At 38.2% G+C, this 18,653-nt stretch overlaps 1 protein-coding gene across 4 annotated transcripts in view; it reads right to left on the bottom strand.

The window, feature by feature from the left end:
- Positions 1-18,653, bottom strand: part of WWC3 (WWC family member 3) — a 253,016-nt gene that overhangs the window by 35,409 nt on the left and 198,954 nt on the right. For 2 of the 4 annotated variants that reach the window (XM_075589397.1, XM_075589398.1), the window contains exons 9-13: positions 12,739-12,981; positions 10,371-10,460; positions 5,495-6,066; positions 3,017-3,134; positions 48-116 (exon numbers count right to left, since the gene is read on the bottom strand). In XM_075589397.1, coding sequence (XP_075445512.1) covers positions 48-116; positions 3,017-3,134; positions 5,495-6,066; positions 10,371-10,460; positions 12,739-12,981 — 1,092 coding nt within the window. The remainder of the gene's footprint in view (positions 1-47; positions 117-3,016; positions 3,135-5,494; positions 6,067-10,370; positions 10,461-12,738; positions 12,982-18,653) is intronic. The other 2 variants (XM_075589399.1, XM_075589400.1) reach the window with 2 other exon arrangements.

Raw genomic sequence — 18,653 nt, 5'->3', positions numbered from 1 at the left:
AAATAGATTTTCCAGCTTCAAATCACAATCCTTTTTATTCAACTTACACCACTCCAACATGGACTTGAGGTTCTTCATTTTTGACAGAGTCTTTACAGTCTTCAACATTCTCATTCCTAGATTCAGAAAACACAATGAAGTATATTGCACTTGTTCATATATATTGTCATATGCAAAACAAAAATAATATATTAAGAGAGTATTATTATGCTTTGATATGTGTTATTAATAAATTCACTATCATCATTATTAAAAATGTAAAATACAGCAAAAAAAAAAAATCTCGAATTTAAAATGGTAAAGCTCATGGCATGCAATATCAATTCATAACTATTTTAATATTGACCCTCACATTTGAGCAATGCAGACACCGGAAGATTCATTTAAGGTTTGTCGTGTGAACTTATAGCAGGAGTCCCAGTATTTTCTGTGGGGAAAAAAATCCGAAATGGAACTGAAATGGAACTCGGGAGGTCCTGGAGCTGAACCATCCTATTCCTAGTTCCAGGGACCAGTTCCACCTGAGCTATTTACCTTTATGTACCACTAAAATGAAAGTAAACTTAAAGATGGTGTATAGGTAGACATAAAGTTCAAGCATCGGTGCATCAGAATACAATCCACAGGTAGATAATTTCATCAATAATCTTCTTTGAATCCCTTGGTAGTGAGCAAAACACATTAATCTTGAAGATATATTCTATTATTGCTCTTAAGGTATATAGAGCATTGATAGTATACAAGACAATGATCACCTGTAGCTCATGATATAGCAGTCGCCTGGGTAGGCTAATAAAAGTGGGATTTATGGGGTACTTGGGGGACACAACAACCCAAAGGTAAAAGTGCACCCCCGTTCACCACCCCACTTAAATGAAACTACTTAGAGCATACAGGATACTGTATCTGGTACTAAAAGGTATAATAGAAATCCATGGATAACTCACTGTTTAAGTAGAGGCTCAGCAGAGCCTATATCCAAAAATTGCAGATAAAAGGTCATCCAGGCGTGCATCCAGCTATGGTAAATGATAGCAGGAAGAGGTAACCTCATATGAGGAAAAAGCGGAGCACTGCAGGCAGGGTTGGACGCATGTGGAAACGGCACACCATTGATAATAAAAAATCTAATTTATTAAGTGACTAGAGAGATCACAAAAAAGGAGCAGAGCTGTTCACTCTGACGCGTTTCGGGCCGTGGCCCTTTGTCAAAGAGTAGCCACGGCCCGAAACGCGTCTGAGTGAACAGCTCTGCTCCTTTTTTGTGATGTCTCTAGTCACTTAATAAATTAGATTTTTTATTATCAATGGTGTGCCGTTTCCACATGCGTCCAACCCTGCCTGCAGTGCTCCGCTTATTCCTCATATGAGGTTACCTCTTCCTGCTAAACTTAAAGATGGTTGCTCTCATGACATTTCAGATTTCTATTGGCCCATGGGATTCAGGCATGGATGGTGGCCCAACTGGTTTCCCAAAAGGGACCAGCACAAAAAAGGTAAACAATTCAAGGACCAAGGGGTCCCTAGAGCTAAAAATAATACAATTCAGATGAAGAAAATGTGAGTAGTGCAATTGCTGCTTTAACTTCTAGGACTTTAAAGCGGCAGTCCAAGCTGGCACATTTTTTACATACTGTATGATTGAAGCAGGGGGTCTCCAGAGCTGAACCCCATTAATTTCAGCTCTGGGGACCCCCTGCTATCAGAGATACTTACCTCCATAGGGGGTGCGGGTAGCTGCTCCGGCTCAATAGCAGGGATCATATATTGGCTGCTTTTCAAAGCTCCCATGCCCTGCAGGCCAATAGGAGGTTGTGACGTCATCCGGTGCGGTTTCCTATTGGCCCACATGACACAGGAGATTTAATCATTATACCGGCACCCCCTTTGGAGGTAAGTATCTCTGAAATTAATGGGGTTCAGACCCGGAGACCCCCTGTTTCAATCCTATGTTAAAAAGAAATAAACCTGCAAACAAATTTGCCTACTTAGATTGCTCCTTTAAAACTGCAGTTCAAGCAATATCCTACATGTGTGTTTCTTTATAATAAATCAGTTCTGTACTATGAGAAAATACTCGTAGCATTTTTTTTTAAAACAAACAATTTTTAAAGAAATGTTTAATGTATTCTAATGTAATAAGCATTTTTGCATTTTGTTTCTATAGCAACCATTTACAAAGTCACATCCCCTTCCTGTTCTGAGAGAGGTTTTGGCACACCCATTTTGCCCACTCTCTAGCAGTGCACCAGTTGTATCTAGTGCCTGCCTGGTCACATGATCTTCCACACAGAACTTTGCATCTTGGGTACTCTTTTGCAGCACTAACTTCGCCGATCGATCACAGGAGAACGGATCGATCGGCAACTTAGCTAATCACTTGTCAGTGTGCAGATTGTATTGATATACATATTGAATGGAATTTTTTTTAAGGCAGTTTTAACTGCAGCTTTAATGTACATCCATGCAAAAGCTGCTCAAGTTTTTTTTGTAATAGTTTGAAACCATTTTAACCACATTCTGAAATATAGGTTTTGCTGGGGGGAGGGGGGAGAGGGGGGGGTGGGTTTAGAGAGAAAGTCCTATTTATTAATTTGAGATACCGGGGCAATAAACCTATTTGTATATTCAAATAGCTTTTATCTAAAATATCTTGTGTTTTCAAAGGTTGTATAGAATGTTTTGGTAGGCATATACTGTAAGTCAATGGGTACTCGATTAAACAGGAATTTCTCTCTCTCCTGCAAAATCCATATTTCAGGGCTGATTCTCCTGAATCTCCAATCAAAAATCTAAATGGTGAAATTGCATTTGTGGGTTAATAAGACTAGGTATAGAAACTGCCATTTTTAATAATACAATGCAATATTTTGACATCAAGCACATGGTCACTTTTAATGCTAACTTAGAAAACAAATCCATTCTTTAAAGATATTGAAGATGAGATATCCCCGTCTGCAACAGTATCCACATTTGTCTCAGCATCAAAATCTTTATAATAATACAGCTAGCCAACCTTTTACTTAAGGCTTCAAAAACGCCACTGTCACTTGCAAGGGAGTCATCTGATAGACCGGCAGAGACTCGCCTGTCTCTCTCTAGTCTTCTGGTACAGTCTTCACGGATGGAGATTGCTGTTACAGAAAACAAAGATAACATAAAACCATGGTGGTTATTCATTTAATTGTGATAGTGCCGATCTGAGCACTATCGCATGGACACTCATCATTGTGAATGGTTCAGATTTCTGCGTGTTTCTGCACATTTAAAAATCACAAGCCAAACAGAAGCAATCTGTATACTATAACAGACAGAGAACTACATCGCAGAAAATAGACGTTGTCCTACACATGATCCTATGTGAGTCTGTACTTTTACATTATTTATCTAAGTGGCTTGTATACTATATCATGTTTACAATTTAAGATAATGTACAGTAGCCTAAATATAGATGCTAGAATATCACAAAAAGAAAGTATAATTGTTTGGAAAATTGATTAACTAGGGTAATATAAAAAGTAATTGTTTTCTGCATAGTACAGCAAGGTGGCAGCAAAATGACATCTTAAACTAATGTTTAGGCCTTCATTCATGAATCAACATTAGCTACTGTGCTAGCACTTGTTGAAGCAGACATTTCCTATATTTTGTTCTATCATAAATACAGTATGTATGTGAGCCAAAGACAGACCTTGATGCTAAAAGATAGCTGCTAGTGATCCAAGGTTGAATGCCATTGACCCATAGTTGCTGCCAGTGGACATAAGAAGGTTTTACTTCTGGGAGCTCCCTAGTTCAACAGATATTCTTCTCTGTTTATCCCAAATCAATGAATAATGAACAAAGTATTAGGAAGAATCTTGTGAGTAATAGCATTGTGTCTGACTATGTCATACATGCTGAACACACAGAAGAAGCATCATCTGAAACAGTGGTCACATGGAGGTAGGACTGGCATACATTGGGAGACCCCTGGATCAAAATGTAACATGACATTTTAATAGCAAATAAAGGGGGGACGTACTGATCTGCCGCTGTGGCGGATGTAAAATAAGCCCTTAAAAGACAGATCATGCACATGTAGGTCGTTCAAGTCTCCAGGCTGCAAAACTGATGCCATAAAAATAGCGCCACATCAATCAAAGAGTAAAAAATCTATTGCTTTCTGTGGGATCTTACATAAGGGCCTCTATCTTTCTTTGCTACGACTGGTAGAAAGGTGACTATGCTGTTGGGGCTAGTGATTCATTGTACCATGTTATCACATTATTAAGCACACTGAGAGCAATCTATAATAATAAATAATAGCAGGAAACCAATCCACATTCCAATCTTTCCCTTTGTTCCAAAATACTCAAACTACAGTATAAGTATTTGCACAATCAAACTTTAGTTAAGTGTTCTCTGTTACCCGTCATAAATCTTTATGTTGCACTAGTTCTTAATTGCACCACCAGCAATAAAACAATTTAAGCTTTCATAAGCACACAGCCACTTTAGTATTAAATTAATGTCACCATGGAACAAATTATCTTGTATTCTAAATTACACCTTTGTTACTCAGTGATAGTTGGCAACTGTTTGTTTCAGTGAAAAAGTGTTACTTCTTTTATCGGAAAAACTAAAAATAACATATTTTGGTTTGTTTTGGCCTGCATTAAAATTCAAATTTAAATTAAAAGGAATTTTTTTTTAAACAATCTTTATCTAATGTTTGTGGTACTGTAGGACTTGCTTATTGGTCCTTAAAAGCCACAGGTAAATTGTTCTTTTTATGTTGTTCTTTGTTTGCAAAGGAATTATAATGCCATCATTAGTCAAACATAAGTAGCTGATATGCTTGATTTCAGTAGACTCAGAGAAAAGCAAAATATATATATTTTTAAAAATACAGATAAGTAAAATAGTTACTTTAGGGGTGAGTGAATCGTTCTAAGGAAGCCAATTACACCGATAAGTTGTTTTTGACCCTCTATGTGAAACTGCCCCTTTAATTGCTCCTTAGTTGAACTAGTACCCATCAGAAAAGAGCATTTAGAGAGGTTTAAGGCTATGGCCCCAGTGTTTAGTCCTGCACGCGGCCTGGCGACCTGGTGGTACATTCACAGATAAAAGTCGCGATCGGTGGTCTATAGGGGAATGATGGGATGCACGGGGGGGAGGGGTGCGGCCATGAAGTTGGTTGCCCGCCAACCACGTGATCACATCGCGGCACGGGAAGACAAAATTATTTTCTTCCGTGCCAGAGCATGTGCCATGGCGATACGTGAGCGCCCACACAAGACGCTACTGGGGCCTGCCTGATAGAGGTATGTATCTTGTGTGCGGCGCGCATGCCATAGCGTGCGCTGCAGAGGCCACTAGGGACCTGGCCTAATACTGCTTACATTGTGGTAGAGATTTGAATTATGGAGCTCATCTTTAAACAACGCTCTTGAAAAGCCTTTATAAGCTGCTTAGAGAAACTCTAACTTTAACAGGTATAATATATCACCTGCACCCATCTGTAGACTTGTCAACTGTGGTCCAATTTCTCTGAGAGATTTACTTTCTGTATGGCTATCTGGTGTTTGGGATGATGCTCCTTGAGGTTCCTCATCACCCAGCAATGAGGCCTGTCCTCTAAGCATATCTAAAGCCCCCATGCCCATCATTTCCTCCAAACCTTCTGACATCTGGGCCAATGGAGAATCACGAGAAGCAGAAAGAAAGGGTGTGTCCAATGGAGAACTTGGAGGAGACAGTGAAGATAAGGATGACCGTGATGACAAGGATGCCAATGACTGGGGGGTATCCATAGACATCTTTTGCTTACTGAGGTTGGAAAGCCCAGCTGACTCAGAGTATTGACCATCTCTGGAAAGAGCATCTAATGGAATCATATCAAATCGCAGATGTTGACCAAACTCTGCTTGAGTTTCAGATTTCTCATAATGTGGAAGGCCATAAATGTCTGTAAAACTTATAGAGCTGAGAGATCCTCGGCTTGATGCCAGAGATCCACGACTTGATGCCAGGGATCCTCGGCTGCTACCAGAAGACATTGTTAGGGTGCTTGCTGACAAACTGCAATAGAGAAATGCATGTTATACTGTATGCACTGTTCTGTACAGAAAGAAAATCTAACAAAATGTTTACCTTAGTTTACCATGCAAACAACAAAAATAATTCAATGACCACCACTATTTAACCCTTTTGCTTCCAGAGCGACCTGCAAAGCATTACTGTTCCATTTTGGCAGTGAAGGGGTAAAGGTACTAATAATTACCTTAAACAAGAATCGAAAAATAAGTTGTAGATGCAGAAATATAGCTTCTAAAAATCAACATTGTAATAGACCCAAATTATCATTTTCTTGCAATGCCTTTGACGAAAGTTAGCCTAGATATGAAAAAGTAAGATAATGTAGCCTGCATACTAAATACAGTGATGTTGGATGGAAAATATTGTCAGAAACCAAAATACGTTTTTGGTTAATATTTTGAGATATTCATTTATGGATTATTTTTGGGGCTGATGCATAACTGGGCAGTGCTATATCCATCTAAAAATTGTGTTATACCGTATATACTAATTAGATCAGTGTTCTTCATAATAAATAATATTAACACATAGTAGTCATATATGCAGTTCTTAGGCATTTGCATGTCCATTATAGGATGTGGTTAGGAGTCCCCCTCCATTTTACCATTGTTTATTCACTTTTAATGGTACATTAATACATTTTGGGCCTTATGCAGAGAGGAACGTTATTTAATGTGAAAACGGCAAGAAAATAGCCACAGAATTGGAGCAAGTTATGGTCGTATGCAGAAAGCTGCGTTACCTAATTTTTCTGATGAGATTCAAAATTGCCAAGTTTTTCTGGCTAGATTGAACTCACTATAATATAGGGCAGAATGGCGAGTTGCAGTGCATCTATGCTACCTGCATACCACCCTATTTTAACATGGCGAATTTACCAATCTCTCCACGTGTTTGGCAATTTTTAAAGTAAAGAAACCTGCTGTGGAGAATTTTATGAATCTCTCCATGTTCTCTGCAGGAGAAGCTTCTCTGGGAAGTATTTTCTCCAAAATATGGTGCTATTTCCCTTCTCTATCCTCTCTGCATAAGCCCCTATCTTTGGTATACCCGTGTGCTCTTTTAAAGGAATCTTTTGTGTTGTTTGTATCTGATTATTATCCCTGAGCACCGCTAGAACTCATTTACTTTACGGTTAATTCTAGCCTTTGGGTACTATATATCTGGGCTTGGATGCAGTATTTTTTGTGTGTATCATATATATATATATATATATATATATATATATATATATATATATATATATATATATATACACTGAGTTAAGTTATGGTGAGTAAAAAAAGTGACAAAAACCCTCCACAGCAAAGCATAAAGCAAATGTAAATATACTGTATGCTCATTTGCATGTCTTAGGCAGGTCTGCAACCCCGCCTTTCCCCATTATCACCCAGCACACAGCACTTCCACTGCAGCAAGGGATTCATTTCCCAGAATCCCTTACTGCAGTGGAAGTGCTGTGTGCTGGGTGGTAATGGTGAAAGGCGGGGTTGCAGACCTGCCTAAGACATGCAAATGAGCATACAGTATATTTACATTTGCTATATATATTTATATATTATATAAACTCATCATCATCATCATCTCATCTTCAGCCCTTGTTGATATACTGCTGGATGAAGACCTCCCCAATGATCTTCCAGGTACTGCGGTTGCAAGCCTCTCTTCTGCACGTTCCTCCATTCATATGTATCTTAACTCAAATCCTTATCTCTATGTCTCAAAGTAGTGGGAAGGTGGCAACGGGTATTCAAGAAGTTGTATAGTAGCACTTGTGTTGGTAAGTTCAACCATATTATGAACGCTTGAACAATACACTTGGCTAAAGTGGGAAATGTACTTAGTAACATGCAAATGAGGCCAGGATGGCAATTAAGGTCTCAACCCCCAAATATGGAATACACCAAAAAGAAACGGCCCAGCGTTCAGGAGAAAGACATGAAGGCAGAGACTGCTAAGAATCCACAGAGGTTAAACAAAACATGTCATTCAAACTTCAATATGGCTACCTACAACTTCCCTAATATTTACAGTGAAGAAACACTGGACAAACTGAAAGACGAACTTGAAAGATTAAGTGGCCTTTTGTTGGTCTTAGTGAAGTAAGAAGAAAAGATGAAGGCCTCAATTAGCTCAAATGTGAACACCTATTATATTACAGAGGTACAGAACATGGAAGAATCAGTGGAGTAGGCTTCATCGCTAACAAGAGATGATGAATCCTACTGGGCTGCATCAGTCTGAAAGAGATACGCTTTGAGACAGAATCAGTCCCTCTCCAGTTGCCCCTCTAACAGATAATTGTGCGGCTTTTATTGTATTCACAGTATTGAAGCAAGGAGTCTCTGGAGCTGTATCGCATTCATTCCAGCCTCGGGGACTCCTTGCTTTATGATTTACAGGCCCCGGTATGTGGTGCTGGTATCTCCGCCATGTTTAAATGTTCCGTGTCATGGCCCACGTGACCGGGACATTTAAACAATGCAGGGAGATAGCGGCAATCCATGCACATATTGTGGACATGGTTTACCACTGTGAAAATCAATAGGTTTATTGGCAATTTTTTAAATTGTATTTAAATGTAATGTATTTTATTTAGTGGTTGTTATTCATTTTTAGCTTGCCCATTAATTTCCATAGTGGCAATCCATGCCCCAACGGTACCATGCGTCTTTCCAGAAGAAGTGGCAAAGGCAATAAAATCCATGAAGAATGGAAAGGCCCCATGGGGATGATGGAATTAGAACTGAAATTTTGAAAAAAGCAGGGGAAGAAGTAGAGAACATTCTTGCAAAACTCTTTACATGTTGCATGAAGAACACGACAATTCTTGAACAATGGAGCAATGCAATACTGTAGTTATACTTATTCATAAGAAAGGAGACAAAGATGACCAATCAGTCTACTTCCCATCACTTACAAGATTTTTACGAAGACACTCACTAATCAATTGCAACAGACAATGAACATCGCCCAGGCTAGAAAAAAAGCAGGATTTTTCAATGGATACAACACAATGGACCACATCCAAGTTGTACAAGAAGTGATTTCCAGAAGTAATGAATACATTTTTGGATTCATAGGTTACGAAAAAGCATTTGAATTCTGTATATACCTCAGTGGTTCTAGATGTATCAAGAAGACAAAGTGTTGAAAAAGTGTATATTGATATAAAGAATATTTATATGTTCTTATACGAACAAGATAAGGATCAGCAAGGGAGTGCGGCAGAGAGGCACCATGTCATGAAAGGTTTTCACAGCAACACTTGAGGAATTGTCCAAGACATTGAATTGGGAGAAAAAAAGGAAACAAAATCAATGGTGAATACTTGAGTTACTTATGATTTGCAGATGGCATTGTTATTTTTGCCACAAGTGCAGAAAACCTACAGCAATAAATTGGAGAACTCACCGAAAGACCAAATTGATGTTCAACAAACGTGTAAACTTTACGAAGATTAAAATACATGGAATACATCTGCAAGAACTCAAAGACTGTCTACCTAGGATGGTAAGTAACAATGGATGGGAACCTTTTGAATTAAATCAAAAGGATAATGAAGGTGGAATGGAGAGTATTTGACAGAAAAAAGACAATCTTTCAAGGGAACAATCCACTGTGCCTCCAGAGGAAAGTTTTCGACCATTGCATTTTGCCTGTGCTCATGTATTAATGTGAAACTCAGACCCTAAATGCAAAAAAATAATTCAAAAGATTCAAGTAACTCAAAGAAGTATGGAGAGATGTATACTGGGTATTACCCAAAGAGACAGGAAAAAGAATGAATGTGTTTGAAACTAAACAAAAGTCTGTGACAATACCACAAGGGTTAAGAAATTAAAATGGCAGTGGGCTGGACATATTCCAAGAAGCAATTACCATTGTTGGACAAAGATGGCACTCAACTGGATTCCAATGGAAATGAAAAGACCAAGATGACCAAAGGTAAGATGGGAGGATGAAATAAAAAAAATGTTGGAGTGACATGGAGAAGAGAGCCTTGCAACCGCTGTACCTGGAAGATCTTTGGGGAGGCCTTCATTCAGCAGTGGATTGACAAGGGCTGAAGAAGATGATGATGATAATATATACGTATTTACACTGTACGTGTGTAACGGAATGGAGAAACAGGGCACACTCACAACACAAGTTTTAATATTCAAATTTGGGAGCAGGCTGCCTGGATACTGTTAGGTACCAATCATAATTAAAAAAGGCAGGCACTCCATGTTGCTAAGTATAATATATACATACAGTCCATATGCACAGTCTGACGTAATTACCTTTTTAGCTGAGAGTGTAAATAAGAAGTTAAGCGAGTAGCCTCTTCCAGGTGCTTTAAAAGACAATTTATTTTCTCTTGTAGCAGCAACCTTCAAATAAAAAAGAAAGATTATAGACAAGAGTATAACGCAATGGACTTATCAATAGTTCAAGAAATATATGTAACCTAATATACAGTAGATAAGATTGGACCTGGAGTATGCTGATGAGGACGCCCTTCAAAACCTAGCAAACACCTGATTAAATACCTTAATCAGAAAACAATTACTTTACTTTTTTGTGTGCAAACGTCGGTGACATTTGGTGAGTTTTTATAATATTCTGAACAAACCTTTTAGCCCATCATAATTTTCCTTTTGAAAAGATTCCAACTTTACAGCAACTCAGCATTCACCAGGAGTACACCCATTTTTGTGCATTGTATTTATTGTCTTAGTTTAAATGTATGGGCTACTAACCTTGACACATTAGATTAACAGAAATAGAAACATTGAAAACATGCTAAAATGGCAAAAGGCCAGTTGTTTTACTGAATGGAAACCCCCTTCCTGTTTCACAATCTTTTATTAGAGCAGGGACATCAATGCATTAGTAAAAGAACAGGTTAATTCAGTATGTGATGGGTTCCATGCATTTATCCAAACTTTTTTTTTAGCTATTAGAAAATCCTAAACTACAGTGTTATTCTAAAGTAAATAGCTTACGCCTTTCAGCTCTTATCATTAACATATTTTGAACAAATTCTGTACATGTGTTACATATATTGCACATTTTATAGCTTTAGTCTTTTCTGTGCTTAGTCTGTAACTCGTTGTTCATAAAGAAAACTCTTTACATGTGCACTTGGGACAAATGATGTATTTCTTTCTGTTTTATGCATGGCAAGAGCAATGTATAAAACCTAGACTTTCCTAGTTACTCTCGGAGGCACCAAAAAAGGTCAGCCTAGCAACAGACTGTTTTGAATCTCCCTCTAAGAATACACTATATGCGTTGAGCCTCAATACACACTGCCAATCCTCTAATAAGGCTCCACCTACTGAGAAAACAGAGCTCCAGAAAATATCATTGGTTACCAACGGCGTAACACTCTTCTCCATCGGATATTTCATCTACTAATATCAAGTCTTCAGAGCATTGGTGGGCAACAGGCAGCCCATCAGGTACAGTATAACATATTGTCTACCACTGCTATGAAGTCTAATTAGGATAACACTAATTACGGTATAAGGAACTCCCACTCAGGGCCAGCACGCATACATTTTGAGCCTGAGGCGAGCGCAAAGTCACCGTCCCCAAGGGCGAATTTTATTTTGCAGGTTTCTAGCCTTGGAGAGCACAGACGTGACCTCCGGTTACATCACATGGAAGGAGACAGAGAGTCAGAGAGGAGTTGAAACCCCATGAGGATGGCAGTAAAATCACTCCATACCAATTAGAGGGCCAGCTGGAGATTTGTTTGCGGAGTCTCTTACCTTGTCCAGCCGGCATCTCCTCCTGCTACATGGCATCATGTGACGTTGCAACATCACATGGTGTTGTGTTGTCATGCATGTAATAGGAGGAGATGACGGAGCTTACAGATGCACAGATGGTACCGCCACCAGGGCGGACTAGTGTAGCATTTTCTGTGCCTCCTTTCGATCCTGGTATTATACCAGGAACAAAAAGAGGCACAGAAAATGCGACACTAGGAAAATGCCGCTTTTGTTCACCCCTGGCAATATAGACTTATTTTGAATTGTTATCAATAACGAGATGAAAGAGATACAGTATTCGGTTATCAAAAGATATTATAAGCATTGAATCATTAGGCAGCAAAAATCCATTATGACTATGAACAAATAGGGAGGCACTATTCTGTACCCAAAACATAAACGTAACGTTATATCTCTGGGGTGTTACAACAACAAAAAAAATAAAGATTGCAGTCACAAAATGGATATTAAAAAAGTTTAAAGAAAGCGGTTTCATTAGCTAGAACTGTGATATTAAAAAAAGAGTATCTGGATTGCACCTTTATAGTCACAATCATTGTGATAAAAACTACAATCTACCCCGACAATCATTAATTATTGTGAAGTAAACATGGGTACCGTGTACAATGCCAGGCTATTTTAGTTGTGGACATCTGAAGTTATATTTTCCATAAGGAAAGGGATCTTTGAAATTGAAGTATTGAGTTCATGGCAATAATCAATATTATTAAACAGTGAATAATATAAATATTTAAATTTTGAGATCCTAAATGTAAAAGTAATATCTAATATTATTTTTATTAAAAAAAATATTATTAACTAAAAATTATATATTATAAATTATATGATGTAGTACCCAGGGAAATAATCTTGTGAAGAAGTTACATACCTTTCAGTGACCCCTTGGGCAGATGTGGCCCGGGCTCTTTGGATCTCATCCTCCAAGCGTCTCTTTTCCTCATCCAACCTTGCGAGGTCTTCAGGAGATCGTCTCTGCTGACTGATGAGTTGCAGTTCTTGTAGAAGTTCTTCTTTCTCTTTGATGAGCTGGATATGGTCCCTGTCCACTTCGGCCATTCCAGGCCAGGTTTCATTATCAAGAAGTGCCAGTTGCTGCTGTATGCTGGAAACTCTAAAAGACATAACAGTACAAAGCTTGGTAACTGGCAGGTATTTCTAAGCATCAATTCCTTAAGTCCCTCAATACTTCAAGGGTGGTCTTGTTAATAGAGCTTTCGTGTTGATTAGAGTAATTCCTTTTTACTTGCTTCAAGAAAGCAAACAACTGTTGAAAGTGGGTTCCATATGATATCCTCTAAAGCAGATCGCAATACTTTATTTACATTTTTATAGCTGTTTTGTGTTTTGTTTTATTTTTTTCTTTTAAAAGACACAAATCCTGCCAGTAGAGTGGACACATGGGAACCTTTGTTTTTTATAATCGCTTCATCCCACCAGGAAGCAAAGTCTAAGAGCTGTTTTTCGTACAGATTTCAAACAACTTTTTATGTCTATCAACGTTTTGTTGTGTTTCAATGCGGAAGGAGCTTAGCAGTGATTGTATTTTGAATTGTGAACTAATTTCTGTTAGTAATAAAATACACCATTTATTAATTGCTAAACTGGGAAAAAAACAAAAAGGTGGAAACAGACACTATTTAATATTATAATTAGGGATTCCGGTTTTAGGTTTTAACCGAAAAACACAGGAAAAACGACACAACAGATCATCTTGCACTTTTGGTTAAAACCGATAGACAATAGTAATGAAGCATCCTTTCCTACGAAATCCCACGTCTTGTGGCCGCCCGTCCACAGGTAGAAGACCAAGGCATCACGGGGAAGTATGGAAACTTTTAAAAAATGTATACCGATAAACACCAAATTCTAATATTTGTCTATTTCTTTTAATTGCTTAAACTGATTTTTCAATTAAATAAAAACATCAAAAAAATAAATAAATGTCTATTTTATAAAAAAAAAATAGAAACTAAAAATATCACTTGTGTGTCTCAGTCAGACCTGCAGCCCTGGTTTTCACCATTATCTCTTAACATACAATGCTTCCACTGCAGCTAGTGGTTCTGGGTAATGACATTCAAGTGAGCACACAATGTCACCTTTTGCTTCTTATCCATGTTAACATGAATACCTACAGTACAGGCATAAGGCTGCCGTATTACACAGCTTTTCAGCTCAGCCTGGACTAAAGAAATGCATCATCAGTAACCTACTTACATAAAAAATAAAATAAACACTGTAAACCGGAAACCCTAATTATAATGCAGAAATCTTCATTATCTTAATGAGCAGGATGAACTGCATCTTTAAAATAAAATCAAGGGAAAGTAAGGCAAGGGATCACTGGCATGTAACCAGTGAATTCTGCTGATACATGCCCTCCCAGTCATGAATGAGACGATAATATGGCCGCTGGCAACATCAGTTCTCCCAAGCTACTCAATAAAACCGATGTCATTATGACGTGTTGTTTTTTATATTGATTGTGTTAATTGATTGTTTAGGTGGTGTTATTCTACTGCTCATGCAGGGAGCTACAGAGGTAAATAGCTATTGAACTAGGGGTCTCGTGGAAGTAAGACTGGGAAGGCGCAAGAAAAATGTAATGGAATAGTGCAATTACACTCATATGTTTGTGTGTGAGTAAGTTGCTAAATGCAGCGTTAATGTTACTTGATCAAGTCTAGTCTAGGAACTAATTCCAGTGAAATGTTTAAGGGGTCTCACCTGGGTATCAAAATCTAACACCAACAATTATTTGTAATGTATTTTTTATAGTTATATATAGTCCTGGCCCATATATGCTATAGTGGCCCATATATACTAAGCACTGTGATTCAATAGGACACCTTCTGGTGCCAAAAGACACCTTATAGCTCATTCAAGTGAATGCGGGCAACATTTGGCCCAAGGATCGCCAGTTGAAGAGCCTTGATCGAGATTGTGCCGATTGTTATAGTGAGGGTGTAGATTGTATAACATAGATGGTGGTACATATATGTCTCTGACAACCTTGCTAATTGTATTAAATTAGAATCAAGTATCATTACAGTTTCTATCACCAAAATTGTTCCACAAATGAGTAGGGTGTAGACACTAAAGATAAAACTGAGGAATATCCTTAAAAGGCTTAACTCTCTTCTGTCACCTCTTTATTTGTATAGATTGTTCAACAATTCTTAAATCTAGTGGCAGTAGATTAGTAGGTTTATTTACAGTACTTTAGTCAGAATCTCATTTATAGAGATTACATTATTGAGCTGCAACATTTGACATGGGTTCAAATGAATATACTGTCGTGTGGGTATGCACTTTTTAACTATGCGTGACAATAAAATAGTACAACCTGCATTTTGACATGTACAGTATGTACATTGTTGCAATTCTAAAGCCAACTATGTACACAGAGAAATATTAAAAGGTCAAAATAGGAGAAAGTGTAATTCTTACAATCTAATATGTGCTAAGATGTTTTTCTATGTATTTCATTCTACTTCTGCTGTATGTGCAACACTATTTTAATACAATGATCAGAACCATGTATTCCAGTGGTGGCTGTAACTTTGTCATGTACTGTACACGTATGCATTTGGCCTTTTTGGAACTATAATATCTACATATATTTTTGCCCGCTTTCACTGTGTGAATGGAAAATAAACAATACATGTTTTAATCTCCTAAAGATGTCTGCCTTCTCCCCTGAGACCTAAATAAAGGTACGTTTTCAATTTTCCCAAAACAGAGCTTGATCCGACCCAGGGATGTAACAGATTAAAAAGAATTCATACCAGCCTCCCAATGACTTTAAAGTTCAAGGTACTCTGCTTTAATTGTCTTATCTTCTGAACAAACAAAAACTGGGAGTTTGGCGGGGCCCAGTGCACTGTGTGTGTGGGGCCACTTAACTATTCCGTAGCCGGCATCTTCTCCTGCTACCACGCATCGCCTTGACGATGCAACGTTACGGCCTCTTGCTCGCCTTCGCATCATGTGACTTTGCGTTGTCAAGGAGATGTGTTGTCGCATAGTAGCACGAGGAGATGCCGGCACTTACTGAAGGCCTGCACAGCCACTACGTACATTTAAACTGTGATTACCGAAGTCAGGCTGGGGAAGAGCGCGGGACCTATGTAAGCGCAGGGCCAGGTGCAGTCGCACTGATGGCACCATCAAGCAGGCCTTGATTATATGGTACAAAATGGGTTACATAACTCACTTTATTATTTAATACAATTCTAATTTAGCTATATTAGGCATTTGGCACTGCTCCATTATATAAAAACACAACAAGAAAGAATTACTGTACTATGAATAGTGATAAATCAAACATGTATATACATTCATATTATCTATACTATATGAGGTTACACCTGAGGAACAGAGCATTGCTTATCTTAAAATATATTGGGCCATATTGACTAAGTGGTACAACAGCTTCTGGTGCTGGAAATCACCTCTTACAGCTGTTTCACTTGAATGGGCTATAAGATGTTAACCCCCAGAAGGTGTCACCTGCATTGGCCACATTGTGTCTTCCGGCACCAGTACACTGGCGACACACTTTATTCGAGCTCGGCTAGTCCCACGAATTCGGGTATACCCGGGTGTATTGAGGTTTGTGACTGTTTTCTGCCCGAGTGCATTGAGGTATTTTCAGGCAGGGATTGAAGCATTTTATTCCCGCTGGCTGCAATACTGCACAGTATATATATATATACTGCATTACAATTCATGAATTTATGCCATCTGGTAGACACGCGAAGCATTGCAGCCCATTAAATCCTAATCATTATCATTTAACAGATCAGCCGCTCGTCAGCCAGGCATGAACCCAGGCTGGGAAGGCAAACGCAACGGGGCTTGTCAGAGGTGAGGAGCGGCGCATTCCAGGTATCTGCCAGGTACATACTGGGTATTTGCTCGAATAAAGTGTGTCGGTGCAGTAGGTGTCTTATGGAATAGCATTGCTTAGTAAATAATACATAGTTACATGGTAGATGAGTTTGAAAAAAAGACATATGTCCATCAAACTATGTTAAATTTCGTCGACTAAGATAATCATCCTATATTTGTATTTATATTGATCAGGAGGAAGACAAACAAAAGAATACCAGTAAAACATCAGCAAATTATGTCTCATAAGAGTTAAAATCTACTCCCTCCTGACTCCAGATTTCTCCCTGGACCAACATCCTTGCTATGTTTACATATTTCTTATTTGGTATATCCCTGTATAACTTTCCTTTCTAAAAAGATACCTAACCTTTTCTTAAAGATAACTATTGTATCTGCCATCACAGTCTCCATGGGTAATGAATTCCATATTTTAATTGCCCTTACTGTAAAGAACCCATTCTTTTGTTGCTGGTGAATCTCCTTTCCTCCAACCTAAAGGGATGACCCGTGTTCTTTGTACTGCCCTTGGGATGAATAGTCCCTTTGAAAGTTATTTGCATTGACCCTGAATATACTTTTAAATAGTTATCATATTTCCTATTAGTTGACTTATCTAATGTAAACACACACCTAATTTTGATAGCCTTTGCTCATAAATCAGACATTATCTGCACTTTTTCCAGTTTCATTAAATATTTTATGTGGATCAGTGACCCAAATGTTACTCCAAATTCAAGGAATGGTCTCACTGGTTTCTACAGGGGCATTCAGAATGATGTATTATCCAAGTTCTTATTTGTGCCCAATAGCTAGCAAATGTACATTATTGTATCCATAAGAAATATGGAGTGAAGAATAACAAGAAATAGTTAATAAAAAAGGATGGGCAACCGTATAGAAAGTTTTAATAAATCTATGCTCCTTTGGCTTTGGTATATGAGTGAAACGGCCAAAAGTAAAGCAAAGTATGCTGATACTTCTCAATTTCCAGAGGAAAAATGACATTACATATGGCCAGGAAAAACCTCTCCCAGAAGAAAAGAAAACTAACACAGTTTATTTCCTACTAGCATCTGGAAAGAATTTGGATCCTCTGGCCTTCAAGGCAAATGTTTTTCTTGAAACATTGTTAAAAAAAAAAAAAAAAGCAGGCATATCAAGCCATACACAATTGACTAAGGTTATAATGACAGAGAAGGCAATATTTTTCATGACAACAAAAAACATGAAGCTACTAATGTAAATTAACATATTATAATGTCTAAAATGTCTAGCAATGTCTAACATGACTATGCTCTTCTAAACAGTTTCTTCTACTTACAGAACAGAGAACTTAACCAACAGTCTCCACATTGATTTTTTTCTTACTTTATATATTTAGCACCTGGTGGTCCCCCGGAGCTGAGCTACACTATTCCTGGCTCTACGACGGCTCCCTGGGTCTCTACATAGTTTATTTTTTATGTGCCAGTGAAATGAAAGTCAAATCAGAAATTGGCGCCAGGGTCATCCAATAAGAAGCTGCGATGTCATTGGCTGATGACACTACTGCTTCTTATTGGCCTGTGGGAATGAGGCTTGGGTGGTGGCCATACTGATTTCCCTGGAGCCAAAAATAGCTCAGTTCAGATTCACTAAAAAAATTAATAGGTTGTCGTATGGGTGGATTGCTGCTTTAAAGCATTGTTGGAAAGAAGAATGGGTGTGCAGCACCACAAAAATATCAACATGTCAGCATCATGCTTGAAAGATTTGGGCAGCTTTGGTTTTATTTCCTCTTATTAGAAGTTGCACTGGGAAGCTGGAAGTATTTAAATATACTCCTTATCATACAAGCGCTATGACAGATATGCATCTAATTCCAGAAGTAATCTTTTGTGGCATTAG

Source organism: Ascaphus truei, chromosome 3 (genome assembly GCF_040206685.1).
Source record: "Ascaphus truei isolate aAscTru1 chromosome 3, aAscTru1.hap1, whole genome shotgun sequence".
Taxonomy (NCBI): domain Eukaryota; kingdom Metazoa; phylum Chordata; class Amphibia; order Anura; family Ascaphidae; genus Ascaphus; species Ascaphus truei.
This window is presented reverse-complemented; position numbering and strand designations above follow the sequence as displayed.